General features: G+C 47.8%; 4 protein-coding genes across 4 annotated transcripts; 3 read left to right on the top strand and 1 right to left on the bottom strand.

Annotated features, from left to right (window-relative positions):
* Positions 1 to 1,441: 1,441 nt before the first annotated feature.
* Positions 1,442 to 2,364, bottom strand: F5B22DRAFT_648432 (uncharacterized protein; the record flags this gene model as incomplete). The annotated part of the gene is made up of 4 exons (XM_047979009.1): positions 1,442 to 1,572; positions 1,629 to 1,757; positions 1,820 to 2,078; positions 2,155 to 2,364. The coding sequence occupies 4 exons, from the start codon at positions 2,362 to 2,364 to the stop codon at positions 1,442 to 1,444; spliced, it is 729 nt and encodes a 242-aa protein (XP_047828868.1).
* A 1,973-nt stretch (positions 2,365 to 4,337) lies between these two features.
* F5B22DRAFT_614513 (uncharacterized protein) lies at positions 4,338 to 4,902 on the top strand. Its single transcript, XM_047975465.1, has 2 exons — positions 4,338 to 4,820; positions 4,880 to 4,902. The coding sequence occupies exons 1-2, from the start codon at positions 4,427 to 4,429 to the stop codon at positions 4,891 to 4,893; spliced, it is 408 nt and encodes a 135-aa protein (XP_047828867.1). The 5' UTR covers positions 4,338 to 4,426; the 3' UTR covers positions 4,894 to 4,902.
* Positions 4,903 to 7,267: 2,365 nt separating this feature from the next.
* F5B22DRAFT_297379 (uncharacterized protein) lies at positions 7,268 to 10,041 on the top strand. The gene is made up of 6 exons (XM_047970480.1): positions 7,268 to 7,668; positions 7,881 to 7,974; positions 8,130 to 8,641; positions 8,696 to 8,747; positions 8,880 to 8,974; positions 9,029 to 10,041. The coding sequence occupies exons 1-6, from the start codon at positions 7,609 to 7,611 to the stop codon at positions 9,875 to 9,877; spliced, it is 1,662 nt and encodes a 553-aa protein (XP_047828866.1). The 5' UTR covers positions 7,268 to 7,608; the 3' UTR covers positions 9,878 to 10,041.
* A 2,004-nt stretch (positions 10,042 to 12,045) lies between these two features.
* On the top strand, positions 12,046 to 14,587 carry F5B22DRAFT_297324 (uncharacterized protein). The gene is made up of 5 exons (XM_047970478.1): positions 12,046 to 12,503; positions 12,564 to 12,851; positions 12,911 to 12,985; positions 13,066 to 14,112; positions 14,165 to 14,587. The coding sequence occupies exons 2-5, from the start codon at positions 12,675 to 12,677 to the stop codon at positions 14,459 to 14,461; spliced, it is 1,596 nt and encodes a 531-aa protein (XP_047828865.1). The 5' UTR covers positions 12,046 to 12,503; positions 12,564 to 12,674; the 3' UTR covers positions 14,462 to 14,587.
* Positions 14,588 to 15,136: the final 549 nt, after the last annotated feature.

The following is a 15,136-nucleotide window of genomic DNA, read 5'->3' as shown; positions in this document are numbered from 1 at the left end:
TCTAGCAGGGCTGTGGCAAGGCGTTCCAGAGTCGTGGAAGCTTCCCCCTAGGCAACACTATCACAGCCGATTACCGAAAGATATCTGGGAGGTTCAGCTCAGGTTGAAGGCTTGGGTAGGTACTCTTGGCAACGCGTCGGGTGGATGGGATGCGTCTGGGATGTGGAAGCAAATACGCGATGTCACGTGGTTGATATGCTGCCTTAATTAATCCTCGTTGTAGACGAATCCGGCTTAGCGTGATTCCCTGGGCATCGGCCCCAAGCTCCGAGATCTATTGTTGGACAAGACGAATTGATTGAACGTCGTAGAACTAGGTAGCTAGAAGATCAGTTGGCAGGAAGAATACACTATTCGGGAGTTCGTGCCTACATATACTCTCAGCGCGAGATCATACAGGAAAGATGGTCAAAAAGGCCTGCTATCTACCTAGAGTAACTAGATAGTTCTGGAAGTGGCTGCAGTACTCATTTTACAAAGTGACTTTGTGAGATAATTATCCTAGGTAGCTTACATTATCAGTACAACAGGACAAAGGAGGTTGCAGCCTAAGATAGCACAACGCACACAGTACCCGGCCTCACCGACCGAGATACATCAGATTAGTTCCCTGCCTTTTTTTTACAGCCAAGAGCTCTAATTCAGAAGTTGTCGACAAAGGAGCCAGTTGATATTGAATTTGTGACAGAATCTCAGAACCCCAGACAACGCCACGGTGCTGAAAGGTACTTTGAACACATGGTTTAGAGGCATTGTTACTTGGAGGGGTGAAGGAAATCAGGAAAGGAAGGAACCGTAGTTCTGAAGCTAAGTAGTTAGACTACAGTAGCAGCATATGAACATATTGAAGACCAGTATAGTAGACAAAGACTAATGCACGCACGAATCAATGAGATATTTGTGTAGTAGTCCATGGCTTTCAGATGGGCAGCGAGTACCTAGTTTTAATATGTCACAATGTAACACGAATGACGGCATATAAGATACATTCCGACTACGATACGAATTGCAAATACAGACTGTGACGATCCAATGACTGCTTCTAACAAAATTTGGTATAGAGATACAGTCTTGGTTTGCATGCTGGTAGTATCACTCACTTAGTTCGCGTTGTTTCAAATGTGATCCGTGATGGGGGTGAGGTCGAGGTGTATTGGTTGTGATGTGTGATGCGGGGACAAGATGCCGTGACTCTGGGGGGGGTTCCCTCGACCCTTGGGGGTGGGCTATCTAGTGGTTGTGCATTATCATACCATCATTCGCCGTGTAGTACTCCCAGCATATAGCCGCCCAGCCTCGCTCTCGACGGGATATCTCAAAAGTCGGCAGAGCTCAGCGACCAGGCGGGTCAAAAAATCTAGTGAGTCGACAAAGACAGCGCCAGCAAGGGGTTTTCTTGCTCGAAGCGGCCTTGCGAGGGCGTACTCCTCAGGTGATAAGTCTAGGAGCTAGCTGCGGTTTCCTCCTTCTTTTCCTCCTCGGGCTTGGCCGCTTCTCCCTCTTCCTCCTTAGCAAATAAAGCCTCGTTTTCTTTTTGGGCCTTGAGCCATGCTTCCTTGAATAGCTGGGCGTCTGGAGGCTCAAGTTAGTCGGAAGAAAACGCGATCATATTGCAGCACATCACTTACTTTCGGCGTTCGCAAGGCGAACAGAGACAGTGATAGCCTCGGGTTCACCTTCGCTGACATCGGCGGCAACGTTCCAGAGCCAGGCCCGGTCGCTAGTGGACATAGGCGCGATCTTCATGTCAGGGGTGACTAGATAGCAAACGTCAGTAGCTCACTTGGGCAGACGGCATGGTATTGTGATGGACACGTACTATAGTGGTTGGCGCAAACTTTGAGGGTCTTGTCACGGCGCATGACGAGACGGGTCTTGCCATTTTCCTTGTGCTTGAGCAGACGAAGGGGGCCAGTGCCACGCTCCTTCCACTCACGAGACTCTTGAACGAATCTGAACATCTTGCAGCGCATATTGAAGACCTGTTCTTCAGATTCCTCGTGCGTTACTGTCTCGACTACCTCGGTGAGTTTGTGAACGGGCTCGAAATTGACATCATCGGATTCGGGAACTTGTTCCTGATGGCAACAATATTAGCCATGCACAGTCTTTGAGATTAGGAAAGCGAGATTCCATCGCAGTGGGGCAACTCACCTCGTCGTCGCCCTTGGCAGCAGCAGCAGCTTCACGTTGAGCCTTGGCGCTGCCAGAGACATCGCCGCGATCCTCGTCGTCGTCCTTCTTCTCCTTCTTCGCGCCACCGCCGAACATGGAGAAAACAGACGAAGAAGCGAGAGGCTTAGACTCGGCCTCGGGGGCCTTGGTCTCATCGACCTTGGGTTCGGTGTTCTCCGTCGAGCTCATATTTACGCAAGCGTGGATGCGAGATGGATGGTGTAGATTTTACACGTCTAGGCAACTAAAGACGAGTTCAGTATACTACTATGTGAGAGATGACTCATGGCTCGCCAGTTTAACGGCGAGACAAGGAGAAAAGGTTATGGCAAGGGAGGAAAAAAAAAAAAAAGATTTGGCGACAGTAGAATGCCCCGCTCTGAACAGAGCGGAAGAAAGCCAATGATTAGGCACGACAGGGCGAGAGTCGCATGAAGAGAATTCAACAGAAAATTCAACGGCGAAAGCAGAGTGAGGCAGACATACGGTGTTCCTTTATGGGCGAAAAGCAGTACAGCGAGGAGCGTGCTTGATAGATGGAGCGAGGAAAGCTGGAATGGTGGGCTCAAGAGTGGAAGTAGATGAATACTTCAATATGCAAGGCAGTGTTCGGTCGCTTGGGCGGCGGGCTGTTTGTTGTACCTGTGTGGCCGTGTGGTAGCAAAGCCGGGAAGAGGTAGAGGGCATGCAAACGCGGGGGTGAGAGTGAGAGAGAGAGAGAGGGCGGATCCTGAAATTATTATTCCAACTGCCCCTCCCTCGCCCGGAGACTTCAGGGGAGGGGTGATGGTGGGGGTGGAAGTAAGTACCTACTACTACATATGCATGTATCTACTGGAGAAGCACATGTAGCTACGGTAGGTTCTGCTAGGTACATGGCATCTTGGGGCACTCTACAGTAGGCAAGCTAGATGTAGGTACTTACTGCAAAGTTCAAGGTACATGTGATTTCGGGTATGTATGTAGTTAAGTACGTAGGTATTCAATTAGCGAAACAACACACTACAGCACGCGCTAAATCTACAGAGCATCTAATATTGAACTGCTAGGTACCTAAATTATGGCGATTCTGTGCAACCGTCCGTATATACTACCGATACTGAATACCTAGGTACTAAAGACACCCACCTCTATTACCTAAAGTACATAAGTAGATACCGAATCAATGAGCAGGTACCTACCTACATAGGGAGGTACTTACTTTAGGTAAGTTGTTGCTGCAACAAACAACCAGTGGGACAGCGGGGTAGGTGTTTGGGCAGCAAATTTGGAGTCGTAGGACAATCCAATCATATGTTAGATCTCCAGCACATTCACTGTACCTACCACTCAGAGTTCGAGCTTCTAACAGAACGAGAACTACAAGGCTGGTGACCATGATACCGAGTTTATAATTGCAGAATCTAAACACTACCTAGGTAGCCATTTCATTCATCTACTACATAAGTACCTCCCTAGATCTATTGAACAGCTTGCGAGACTTGTCATTTATATCACGGGTATACAAGGGCCACGAAATATTATACATCACTCCCCCTTCCATCTGCTATGAAGCAAGCAAGTCTATGATGATACTTGTTAGTTGCAGTCAAGATCATAATAAACTTACCGCCAGGTTGTATTGTTGACATATGTCTAAGACTTCAAATAATATAATAAACAATACAGAATCTTCCAACCTTGAATCTAGCAGAAACCTCAACTCAGACCTAAGCTTGCAATGGCTCTAGCTTCCCACAGATTATTATTTTTCACAATCTCGTGACGTTCCTTCAATGGCTTTACTGTATCATTTTTCTCTCCCAGACCTGAAATTCGCAACTATTTCTTTTGTTCTTAGGATATCACTTGAGACGTATAAAACCTTTTAGTCATAACCTTTCCGTCATCATCTGTTGCACCCCGAGTTTATGGTAACTGAAAATTCATCTACATAAAATGGAAGTCCAGAAACAAGACCCAGTGGCTGTTGAAGTCATCGAGTCAAGTTGCATTAAACTAAACTCTATGGACAAATATCGCTTTTAGATCAAATATATCACACTTTCGAATTTATTACAACAACATGTCTACTCCATTAGATAATTGGGACCAGGGGCAGGTTGTATCCGCGCAGCATGAGCTCATTCGGAACTTAACACTTGAGCTGGCTCTCGAGGTAGCTGATCGACTCGATACGCCAGAAGATATCATCAATTTTGCGCTTGCATGCCCTGGGTACTTGAATTATTGGATTCATTTGACCGAAATTATGCAACAAAGACGTCCACACCTCCAAGATCCAGAGTCAAATCCTCCATTTCAGCTACCCACTGTGCAAGACGGACTGATCATGTATCATCCGAGGAGAGTTGAGCTATTTCAGGAGTACTCCGAAGCCACAATGCAGCGGCTATTCTCACCAGAGATTCAGAGACTTCTTCTACACATCTTATTCATGCCAAGTCCTCCCGAAAAAATATACGTCATCGATTTCCATCGCCAATACCCTCAGGTAGGTCAACAAGATCCTTTCCCCCTTCTATTCCAGCGCAGAACGGAGAGGTTTAACAGGTACTACAGAGACGCCGCATACGGCGGACTACTTTTTAGATTCAAAAACCTGAACAGGATTAGTCCTTATTCCAAGGCTATTAACGATTTCGCTACCGATTTTGTTAAGAAAGCTCTTAGCGCTGATCCCGATAGGGCACATCATACGCACCCTTCCAGTGCTAACCCAACTCTACGCCGTTTTGGCCCTCTTTCACAACAGGCAGATGCTCTTAGAGATAGTTCACCAGTTCGAGGTCTCAGCCAGCTCCATGGGACTGAACGGGAGAGGCTCATGCTCGCATTCGCAGAGTACTTGATTCAGGGTATTTTCTGCCAATTTACAAACCAGCCAGCCTGGGCGGAAGACGACGACTTCGCCTACAGCGATGCTGTTGAGGACGCCGGCCGACAGGAATTCGCCCGGTTTGTGTACAATAATCATCCTGATGGTCGCAAGATCGTCAACTTGAATGATGAATATTTGAAGGGGCTTCGAAGAAGAGGTTATGTCTTTTAGAACCGCGAGCGGTTAGAGGCAATGGGATTAGATACACTATCCGTATTGGAGAATCTGAGGTGATTCGGCTCCGACACTGATTTCGCGATACTGCAGGCTGTCAATTGCAGGGTACGGCTAGAATGGGTCGATGCGAAGTTAATACGGGGTCATGAACGTATACCAGACGCAGCGTGTTCAATGGCTGACGGAACACGCCCCTTGATACGCCACTTTTAGTGGAATTTGGAGTTTTGAGGGAAACTTGGCGGATTGGTGAGCAGTTGGTTGCGCGAGGCCGACCCAGAACGCCCCTGTCTATTTTTTTTTTTATTCAGAGTTGCACATATGTACTTAGATAGGTCGGACCCTGGTGATAACCCCTGGTTATATGTAACTATCAAATATCTTATAACTCTGGTGTTGTCACACCCCTGCTGTTATTGTCCATAATAGTTACTGATGTACTACGTAGCTGTCTTGTAGTCCAGTGGCGAGATGTGCCAATTAGTAGGAATCTCGGAAACTTGTATACAAGTAATTCGATAGATGCTTTACAACATATGCAATTGGTAGGCTGCGGAAACAGTACCTCATACTAACACCTACCATATCTGATATAATCAGACGACCATTGCGTGTAGCGAGTTGAAGGGTTAGCAAGGACTTGATTACGTTTTGCAGGATTGAGACTTAGCATCTAAACATCTTTCTAAGGCGTTACAACAAGAACTCCAAGTTAATGACATGTGCGTTACTAGCTTACCTATATAGTCGACTGTGTCATGGATCGCCTATAGGCAATCGGTAAGACCCTTTTCGATTCGTGAGTCGTACAACCATGGGGTAGGGGGGTACTATATGGCGTTTATTGTTGTGCGGAGGCTCGAAAACCTTCGTGGCTAGGCTAGGCTAGATCGTGCCAGTTGCGCAAAAGTTCGAAAGGCTGACGGTGAGGTATCCAAACTACTTTGGAATACTTATATACTCCAACCCCCCTACAATCATATTATGGATAATAAGTAGGCGAAGATAACTTATGGTAGTTGAACCAACCTACTTTACATGCAGCATCCCGGATCAACCTATCGGCTGCCTCCCATATGTGGATTATGAAAGAATACTTAACCCCTGCCAAGTCGGAATTAGTGACTCTTTCATCAGAAGCGTGGTTTGTGTTGGGATGAAACTCTCTTTATCATCCAGATTTGGCACCGGCTCTGTTTCGGCGTGTAATCATCTAGGTAGCACCCTCCCGGCACCTCTTGAATTTATGATCTACCTAGCGAGCATGTATTGTCAATTATAGCCCAGGGGTAGGCGTAGTGTATGCACTATGACATGAGCACACAGTCCACGTGCTCACGACTGCGCGACAAGAACCATGAATACAAATGAGTCGAGTAAATTAAACAAATATCCGGGTAGTTGACTTTCACCAACTTGTCAAGTTAAGATTTCAGGTCGTGTAAACAATATCATACTATTATATGCTGGCTGACAGGATGGAGAGCAACATATGGGATCCTGGATTAATTACCCCGATAAATATACACCACTAACCACATCTACACCTAGTGTAACTAGTCTTCCCCAGGATTCATGTCTATAACTTAGTAAGCATTCCCAACTAGAGTTGGTTGCCTCGGCTTAATCGCTGACCTGCACCTCGTCTCCTCTGTTGCCGGCTAAAGGTGATTCTCAACTGGTCACACGGCATCTTATTTAACAAAGGTTAAAAACCTCACATTAGGTTTAAAAAGTATGTGCTGCGCCTCGTGCAGTCCACATACCGGTATGGTATTTTGACAGGGGCAAAGGCAGGACGTGCGATGTCGCACCATCCAGGGTATCAAGCTATCATCTGTTGAATGATCACCGATGCAGGGAATTTGATCTACTGATGTAGCGTACAGTAGGCATTATATTACTGCGAGGTACCTGCACTACCTGCGCGAGGGTGTCTCTCTTTGAAAGGTACCCCAAATTTGGTTGCAACTTGGTAATATTCGGCTGCCCTATCACGATTCGACTGTCTCTAGATATTATTCAATCTATCTGCAGGACAGCTCACTGTCGTGGTATTCGATATATTGCGGTGTACGCAAAGCTTCAATTCGTGTTGTCGAGACAAGGGCCAATCGGATTGGGTAGGCCGCCTGTCTCTTTTCGGCGCACCCTGGCCTGGCTCTCACATTTCCTCCCACAAAACCCCGATGCCGACGAATTGCTTTCCCTTTTGGATACTCATTGCGCTTGTGGAGGCGTCAGGTCCCAGGCGTGCGGTCTAGACAAGCTTTCCGTCGATTGTCGAGCTTAGTCTGCGTCTCCTATTCGTTATTCAGGCGTCTCCGTGATTAGTGCTCAGCATACTAAATAAAGCTCGCTTAGCACCCTGCACTATGGTGTATTGCGGCAAGGCATCGCAGGGTTGCCAGAGCTGCCGAACCCGACGCATCAGGGTAGGTATCTGTCCCTCTCATAAATATATCTCCTTTGTACCATGATGAGTTTACTCGACTTTCACCCTGCCCCCGTATCCCTCTGTCGGTGCTTGTCAGCCCATCTAATTGTTGCTTTTCTTCTCTTACTTCGCGAAAAACAAGGGTTTTCCAGTCGAAGGTCGTGATCACCCGCAGAATCAAGATGAAAGATACTAATATCTTATCCAAAGTGTGATAAGAAACGTCCAGAATGCTCTCAATGTATCCGCGTAGGGAAGAAGTGCCCGGGTTACCGGGATCAACTATCTCTCATATTTCGAGACGGTGAGTATTTCTCAGCTTCATATTCTGGTTGTTTTGGTAAACGTCAAATGAAAAGGCTGCTCTATAGGCGAAGAATCAGCCATTGGAAGCCTGCAACGGCTCTAAGGCTTTCTCATCAAGCTCGGAATAGCATTTTCTAACCTCTATCACCATAGAAAGCAGCAAAGTCATCCAAAAAGCTCATGCTCAATGGGGAAACCCGGGATCACCCGCGGACGGCGCAGAATCGTCATCACAGGCCGGAAGCTCCCTTGAGTCTTCAGCCATCTCTGTGTTAAGCCGCCGACTCCCTTATATGTCCGCCAATGAGGCGCAGGCAATCATGGCTTCCAAGTCCAAGATACCTCGAAGAGTGGAACCCAACATAGATCAGCGCGGACTCAAATTCTATGTTGAGCGGTATCTGTTAAACCATCCAGATTCACCACGGACACCCGAGCTTATGGACCTGTACTTTGGCGACGGAGATGCGATGCGAAGTGTGATGATAGCCGTAGGCTTGGCTGGCATGTCGAACTTGCTCGGCAACAAGAGTATGAGTCTAGTAGCTCGTTCCAAATACGTCACGGCGCTTAAACAGACGGGACAGCTGCTCGTTACCGCCTCGCAGGACCGGAAATCTTTCATGAAACCATTGAGGTCCATCGTAACGCTAGCCCTATTTGAAGTAAGATGTTCAGCGTACGTTTCAATAGTCCAACCTGAGGCTGACCATAGCTAGGTTGTTCAAAGTAAAGGGTCGAAACTCACAGCGGGCACGGCAAACACTCACAGTGAGTCCCCTGGAATCATTTATATCCCCCCACTCCTGGACAAATCTCTGGCCTCGTTGCCCCTGCATGCTCTCGTAACATGAGCTAGATTCTCACTCTTCCTGGTGATTACTAATTCCGGCTTGAAACCAGTACACGGCGCCATCGCTCTTTCCCAATCTGTTTTACCTGTAAAACACTCGCCGAACGGCGGTGCCCGTGGGATCCTACAGCTTCTGTTTTCCATGGTAATTCCTGCTATCACCTAATTATTATGTGTTAATTAATCTAACTGGACATAGTTGATCCCTTGTCAGATGACTGATATGCCTCTACCTCCGGGGTTTTTTGAGTGTCTTAAAACATGTCAACAGCTACTTCAGGACTGCATCGAGTCTTGTGGTGTTGACCTAGCATTTGCAATAGCCCGCCTCTTAGAACTACTTTTAATCGTCGACCGAGCAACACCTATCGATGGTCAGCCGGAGATTGACGATCTAATCCAGCAATTCCTATCAGAGGAGGCCGCGTTGGATCACATGGAAGACCGCCTACGAACCGCCTATCCCTTTGTGGAACATCAGGTTGATGAGCCCTCCCCAGCGCTTTTCCGTGGCAGATGGCATAGATATAGTGAAATATGGGGTGCCCGGATATGGAATCATTACCGTTGGGCTCGCCTTCTCCTAGGAGAGTATATAATTAGATTCACCATCAGATACCCTCGCTCAAGTGCACGGCACATCCGACCTCCTCACAGAGTCCAGTGTTACGCCACCATTGAGAGGGTAGCTGAAGAAATGCTAACTAGTACTCCTTCTCATTGGCATCACCCAGTGCTCGACGAGGCTACGGCCAAGAAATATGAGGCCCCGGGTCAGGGCGGTGCAGGGGCTGCGGGACTTCCCACGTTGTTGTGGCATCTTAAGGTTTCTGGCTGTGCGCCGAACGTCCCTCCAGATTTCTGGGACTGGGCCTATAATATCCTACAGGTGGTGTGGAGGAGTATGGGCATGTACCACGCCCTTTCGCTGGCGGAGGTTATGGAAGAACATCGGAGGTCCCTGCAAACGGACACAACCAGTAGATCGCCAGTTATCGTCAGTCAAGAGCCAGTGGAGGCTCTATCAGGAGTTATGCAAAGATTATAAGGCTTAGGCACTACTCACAATAGGTTCGATCAAGATGCAGAAATATGGCATAAAGATGATGGGTCGAGTACCAATATCTCGATAGTCTTGTTAACATGACGGCTTGATACAGAACACACGAGGCACGCTCTTGATCTGATAGATATAAGCTAACACAAGCAACAAGATATGTATAACACACTTTCTCATAACGTTATAGTAGATCTCAGGCGTGCCGAACAAGCCAAGCACGAGGGGCTTGATATGATGTGGTACCTGGTCGTCGTTTCCATTACCCTCCTATCCCTTAACTCGAATACTTTTATATGTCACTCTTGAATTGATTAATCAAGATGACGAAGAAGTAGCAAACTCTCTATCAATCTTTCCCTTTTTTTCTTTTTTTTCTTTTTGATCATGAGGACAGACTACTATTTGGCCGGATGTGCTGATTATGACAGTACACCAATTGGAAGGCAAATAACGGCACCGTGGGCAGTGGTTGATCGAAACTGCCATGTGTTACTTGTTGCAAGATCGATGTGAAGCGGCTGGGTAACACAGGACACAAACAGTAACGAGACTCGCGTGTTGAAACTTGTGAACCCTCACACAGACCTGAGTACCAGAAGTCTCGTTCAATTAAGCAATTGCTGTAAGTACAGTATATATATCATAATTGATACTTCCATGGCGCATGCACCCGTGTAGTTTTTAGGTGTACTTTTTACTAGCGATATCTAAGCTTAAGTGGAAGCTACGTTAGTATGTACAAATAAGACAATGTCCTCCATTTTATATATGGATAAGGCATCCGGCTGTCTGTAACACACATACCTATGTTGGTTACAAGCCGAGGGATACCATGCAGTTCTCAATTGTATGACGCAGTTCAACGAACTGAGCGCAAACACGGTAACAAATACGGTGTTTTGCATAGGTTAGGGGGTTACGTTGGTCCCTACAGGCAGGCGGGTTATAACCATCGAGGATCACTTGGGCATCAAGGAAGAACCCTTCGAGTCCTGCAGATAACCAGCATGTTAAACAGACTGACTATGCTAGGTAGGTCTCCAATCCTACCTAAAAGACACCATTGAAGTTGCTGAGGTCCTTGAACACTGCCTGGCACTGTGCACCTAAAGCACTTACTTATGTGTATGTCGGCCGAATGAAGGCAACTACCTAGCTTATTAATTCGGAGGATGCATGCCGAGAGAAAGTCGCCAGGTACATCATAGTCTGATCATACATAGGTATGTAGCACTTTAAGTAGGTAGACAGATCAAAAATGGAACACGTGTATTAAGTATGCGGGTATTCATCTATTACCTGGGTATGCACTCCGTTATTCTATTAAGGGTATGATTCTCGTACCAGGTCGTACCATGCATATTCAACGCGTTCAAACTGCGAGTGCAAACAGACAAGACTGAACGAACAAAATATGATGGTGGGGCAATTTGCAGCCCTGGAGGGAGCTTCCTACTGTACTTATGTAGGTCGTTGGAGAGCATTGAAGCTCCCCTTCCAATCATCGCCCAGATATCGCCTGAGCCCCCGAGAAGAGGAAAAAAATAAAAAAAAAATAAAAAATAAAAAATAAAAAAAAAGGACATAAAAAAATAGAGAGCGGCGAATTTACCCCAAAGTCTTGCTCCTCAACCCTCCCTCCTCCCAAGGTACCCACTGTATTTACATAGGTACTATGTAGATAGGTATCGGGCTATCACTTAGGTATGTACTTACCTAAGTAGGTACACCTAAATACTTCTCAGCCCAGCCTGGTCAGGTACATTAGATCACTAACCTAGCAGGTGTGACCGACCTAACAACACCCTCCCGCCTTGCCCTACGCACTACCCGCACTACCTATCTGTGCCTCCACGCAGTGAACCTGCTACTGAACCTGCCTCCTGCTTGCGGTTCTCCCTCCCTCTTAACCTCCGTACCTACCTACATACCTACACACACAACACCTACTTATCAATCTTCTGTCTACGCCTCCCGCCTCCTCTCTCTCCATCTCGAGTCGCCACCAACCTCTTGCTCCCGTGATAGATCAGGTACTACGTCCTATAGCACCTTTCACCTTCACCTTCATCCTCATCCTCACCCTTCCTCGTTGGCGCATACCACCGACCCACCACTCCGACTACAAGCTGAGCCTCCGCGACTCCCTCCCTCTTCTCTTCTCTTCTCCTGTCCTCTCCTCTCCTCTCTCTGCCTCTCCTCCAATCTTGACATCCCCCCCCCCGTTCGTCCGTCTACCCGCCGTTTTCATAGGCGCGCCGTCGCGTTTCTACTCGCAATTGTATCCGCCCAGTTTCTTCGCTACTTTGCTGGATTCCTCCTTGCACGCCGCTACGCAAATTCTTCTCGATTGTCCAGCTCCGGTATCTTCACCTCTCTACCACTTTCCACATATTCCACCCCACCGACGACGCCGGAGGTTTTTTTGATTATAATTCTTTGTTTCTATATCTTGCAAATCGACGTGGGAGCCTATTCTGCTCCGAGACAATCTTCTCTGCCACTCTCCCACGACGACACTCTTTAACCACCGCATCTGAGCCTGTCTTTCGCAAGGCGTGTGTTTTTTCTTGCCTACGCTGTTTTTTTCCTTCTCACCCAATTCTGGACCTAGGTATATATAATGTCCCTTTCCTGCATGCCATTGTACAGTAGCTCATTGAACTGTTTGTAGTTGCTTAATAAGGTCCTACTATACTTGCCATCCACTTGGATTTCACGAGAAACGCCCCCCCACAGTTTCTGAGCGCACAACCAACAACACAACACTCAGAGCAACCCAACCATGGCGTCGAGCGCTCCCACTCACAACGACCAGTACCAGTCCAGCGGCGGCACTTCCGTGACCGCCCCTGCATCCACCACCTCTGATTCATCCGCTAACCTCGGAAAGGATGAGGTTGCCTGGTTCTTCGTCGAGCAGTACTACACTACCTTGAGCAAAACACCCGAAAAGCTCCATGTACGTCAAACTACAGATTCATTGCTTGCTCGCCAACCCACAGGCTAACCAATTCATAGCTTTTTTACGGAAAGCGCTCACAGTTTGTGTATGGTCAAGAAGGCCAGACTGCCAACGTCAGTGTTGGCCGGCAGGTATGCAGTTTTATCTAGAGCTACTCTACATGTATGATTAATAGTTGGGACGTGTGTTTGCTAATTAATTGGCCCAACAGACCATTCAAGAGCGCATCAAGGACCTCGATTTTCAGAACTGCAAAGTTCGAGTCTCTAATGTCGACTCCCAGGCCTCTTTCGAGAATATCGTGATCCAAGTTATCGGTGAAACTTCCACCAAAGACGGAAATTCTAAAAAATTCGTCCAGACCTTTGTTCTCGCTCAACAGCCGTCTGGATATTTCGTGCTCAATGACATACTGCGTTACATTGACGAGGAGCCCGAAGAAGAGCCTAATGTCCAACCCGACGAGCAGGAGGCCCCAGGCGTGGAGATGGATATTCCAGCTCCTACTGAAGAGGGAAAGCAAGCCGAGCCGACCGAGGAGCAGCCCTCCAAGGATGAATCTAGCTCATTCGATACCGAGGCTGTTGACAAGAAACTAGAAGAGGTTAGCGCAGCACCACAAGAGGCCGCGTCTACCAACGGTGACGCCGCTCCTGAGACCGCTGCCGAGGATCCTACAACCACATCTGAAGATGCTACCAAGGAGACCGGTGAGGCTCTTCCTAACCCTGATACAGCTGCGCAGGAGCTCGCTGAAGAGTCTGCACGGGAGCCCGAGAAGCCGAAAGACCCTACTCCGACTCCCGTTGTAGCACGTCAGCCTCCGGCTCCAGCGCCAGCGCCTACGCCTGCGCAGCCACCAAAGCCTATGACATGGGCTAGCCGCATCGCGGCAGCGGCAGGCCCTCCTAAAGTGAGTCCTGCTACGCCGTTGACCAAAGCTGCACCAGTGCCTGCTCCTGTACCTGCACGCCCTGCTGTCGCGGCAGCACCAGCTGCAGCCGCCCAGCCAGCGACATCAGCAGCCCAACCGCAAGAGACAGGGGCATCCACAAAGGAAGCGGGCGCTGAGTGGCAAACCGCGGGAAGTGACTCTAAACGTCAAAACAGGCCTCAATCTATCTCAGGTCCTCCTGCTGAGAAAGAGGGCACGTTAGGTTATGTTAAATACGTTACAGACAAAGTGGCCCGTGATGAGCTCGAAGCTGCGCTAGCTCAGTATGGTGAGCTGGCGTACTTCGACATCAATCGTCAGAAGGTGTGTATTATCTTATGACACGTACTCAATATTTTACTAATATTGCATACAGAACTGTGCATTCGTAGAGTTTAAGACGACCGCCGGTTACCAAGCCGCCGTGGCGGCTAACCCACACGTGATCAGCGGAGAGAATATTGTTGTTGAGCCTCGCCGCCCTAAAGCTGGTGCTTACGGAGGAAGCAACTACAATACCGGGCGCGGCAATGCACACAATCGCGGCGGACGTGGTGGATTCGATACTGGTCGCTCTGGAAGTCATGGTTCCCGTGGCAGCTTTGGGGGCCAGAACCGCGGTCGAGGTGGACCGGCTCGTGGTAGAGGTGCTGCTCAGGCTATTAACTCTTAAGCAATACTTCATCAGGAGTTCAGGCAAGTTGGAGCTTACACAACACACAATACAATTACTAAAACCCGAGCGGTATACAAGCGAGGGAAATATCCCCCTTGGACGCCGCAGAATAGCGACAGGATTGACTTTGGGCGTGGATCGGCGGCTGGGTATTATTTAGGGGAGCTTTGGCAACACGGACCAAGGCTTTTCTACATCTGTATTTGGCATGGGAAAATCAAATGGTGCGTGCTTAGATTAGTTAATGGATGGTGGTAGTTGTGGGAGTGTATACATTCATACGGCTGGAAAAGTTCAAGGTCCACTTGCATGGTAGGAGGAGTCAAGCGGGCGACGTGGACTCTGAGTTCGGAGCTTGTACAATTGTACATTATCCACGACATCATAACGCATGTATTAGTGTAATGCTACGAGAATCTACGATTACGATTACGTCGTCTTTGGAGATATGTTGGTCTTCCATGAACCTCGATCTTGCTTATCTCGTGTGTGCGCATGTACTTTGATAATTACCCTAGAAGAACACTATGGGAAGTATCTTGAAGCAGTAGGCATTGTACTTGATAACCACAGCTGCAGCTCTCAAATCTCGAATAGTGATATTTAAATACATAATTATAATAAATACAGTTAACTAAATAAAAGTTAGAAATAATACTTTAAAATAATTGA

The sequence above is a fragment of the Xylaria bambusicola genome, assembly GCF_022495145.1.
Source record: "Xylaria bambusicola strain CBS 139988 unplaced genomic scaffold F5B22scaffold_34, whole genome shotgun sequence".
Taxonomy (NCBI): domain Eukaryota; kingdom Fungi; phylum Ascomycota; class Sordariomycetes; order Xylariales; family Xylariaceae; genus Xylaria; species Xylaria bambusicola.
This window is presented reverse-complemented; position numbering and strand designations above follow the sequence as displayed.

Excerpts from the sequence above, each read along its gene's own strand:
- F5B22DRAFT_614513 (XM_047975465.1), top strand. The coding sequence starts at position 4,427 with ATGCAACAAAGACGTCCACACCTCCAAGATCCAGAGTCAAATCCTCCA.
- F5B22DRAFT_297379 (XM_047970480.1), top strand. The coding sequence starts at position 7,609 with ATGGTGTATTGCGGCAAGGCATCGCAGGGTTGCCAGAGCTGCCGAACC. Across the intron at positions 7,975-8,129 it reads ATCTCTCATATTTCGAGACG|AAAGCAGCAAAGTCATCCAA; the intron begins GTGAGTATTTCT and ends CTATCACCATAG. Across the intron at positions 8,975-9,028 it reads TACAGCTTCTGTTTTCCATG|TTGATCCCTTGTCAGATGAC; the intron begins GTAATTCCTGCT and ends AACTGGACATAG.
- F5B22DRAFT_297324 (XM_047970478.1), top strand. The coding sequence starts at position 12,675 with ATGGCGTCGAGCGCTCCCACTCACAACGACCAGTACCAGTCCAGCGGC. Across the intron at positions 12,852-12,910 it reads AAACACCCGAAAAGCTCCAT|CTTTTTTACGGAAAGCGCTC; the intron begins GTACGTCAAACT and ends ACCAATTCATAG. Across the intron at positions 14,113-14,164 it reads TCGACATCAATCGTCAGAAG|AACTGTGCATTCGTAGAGTT; the intron begins GTGTGTATTATC and ends TATTGCATACAG.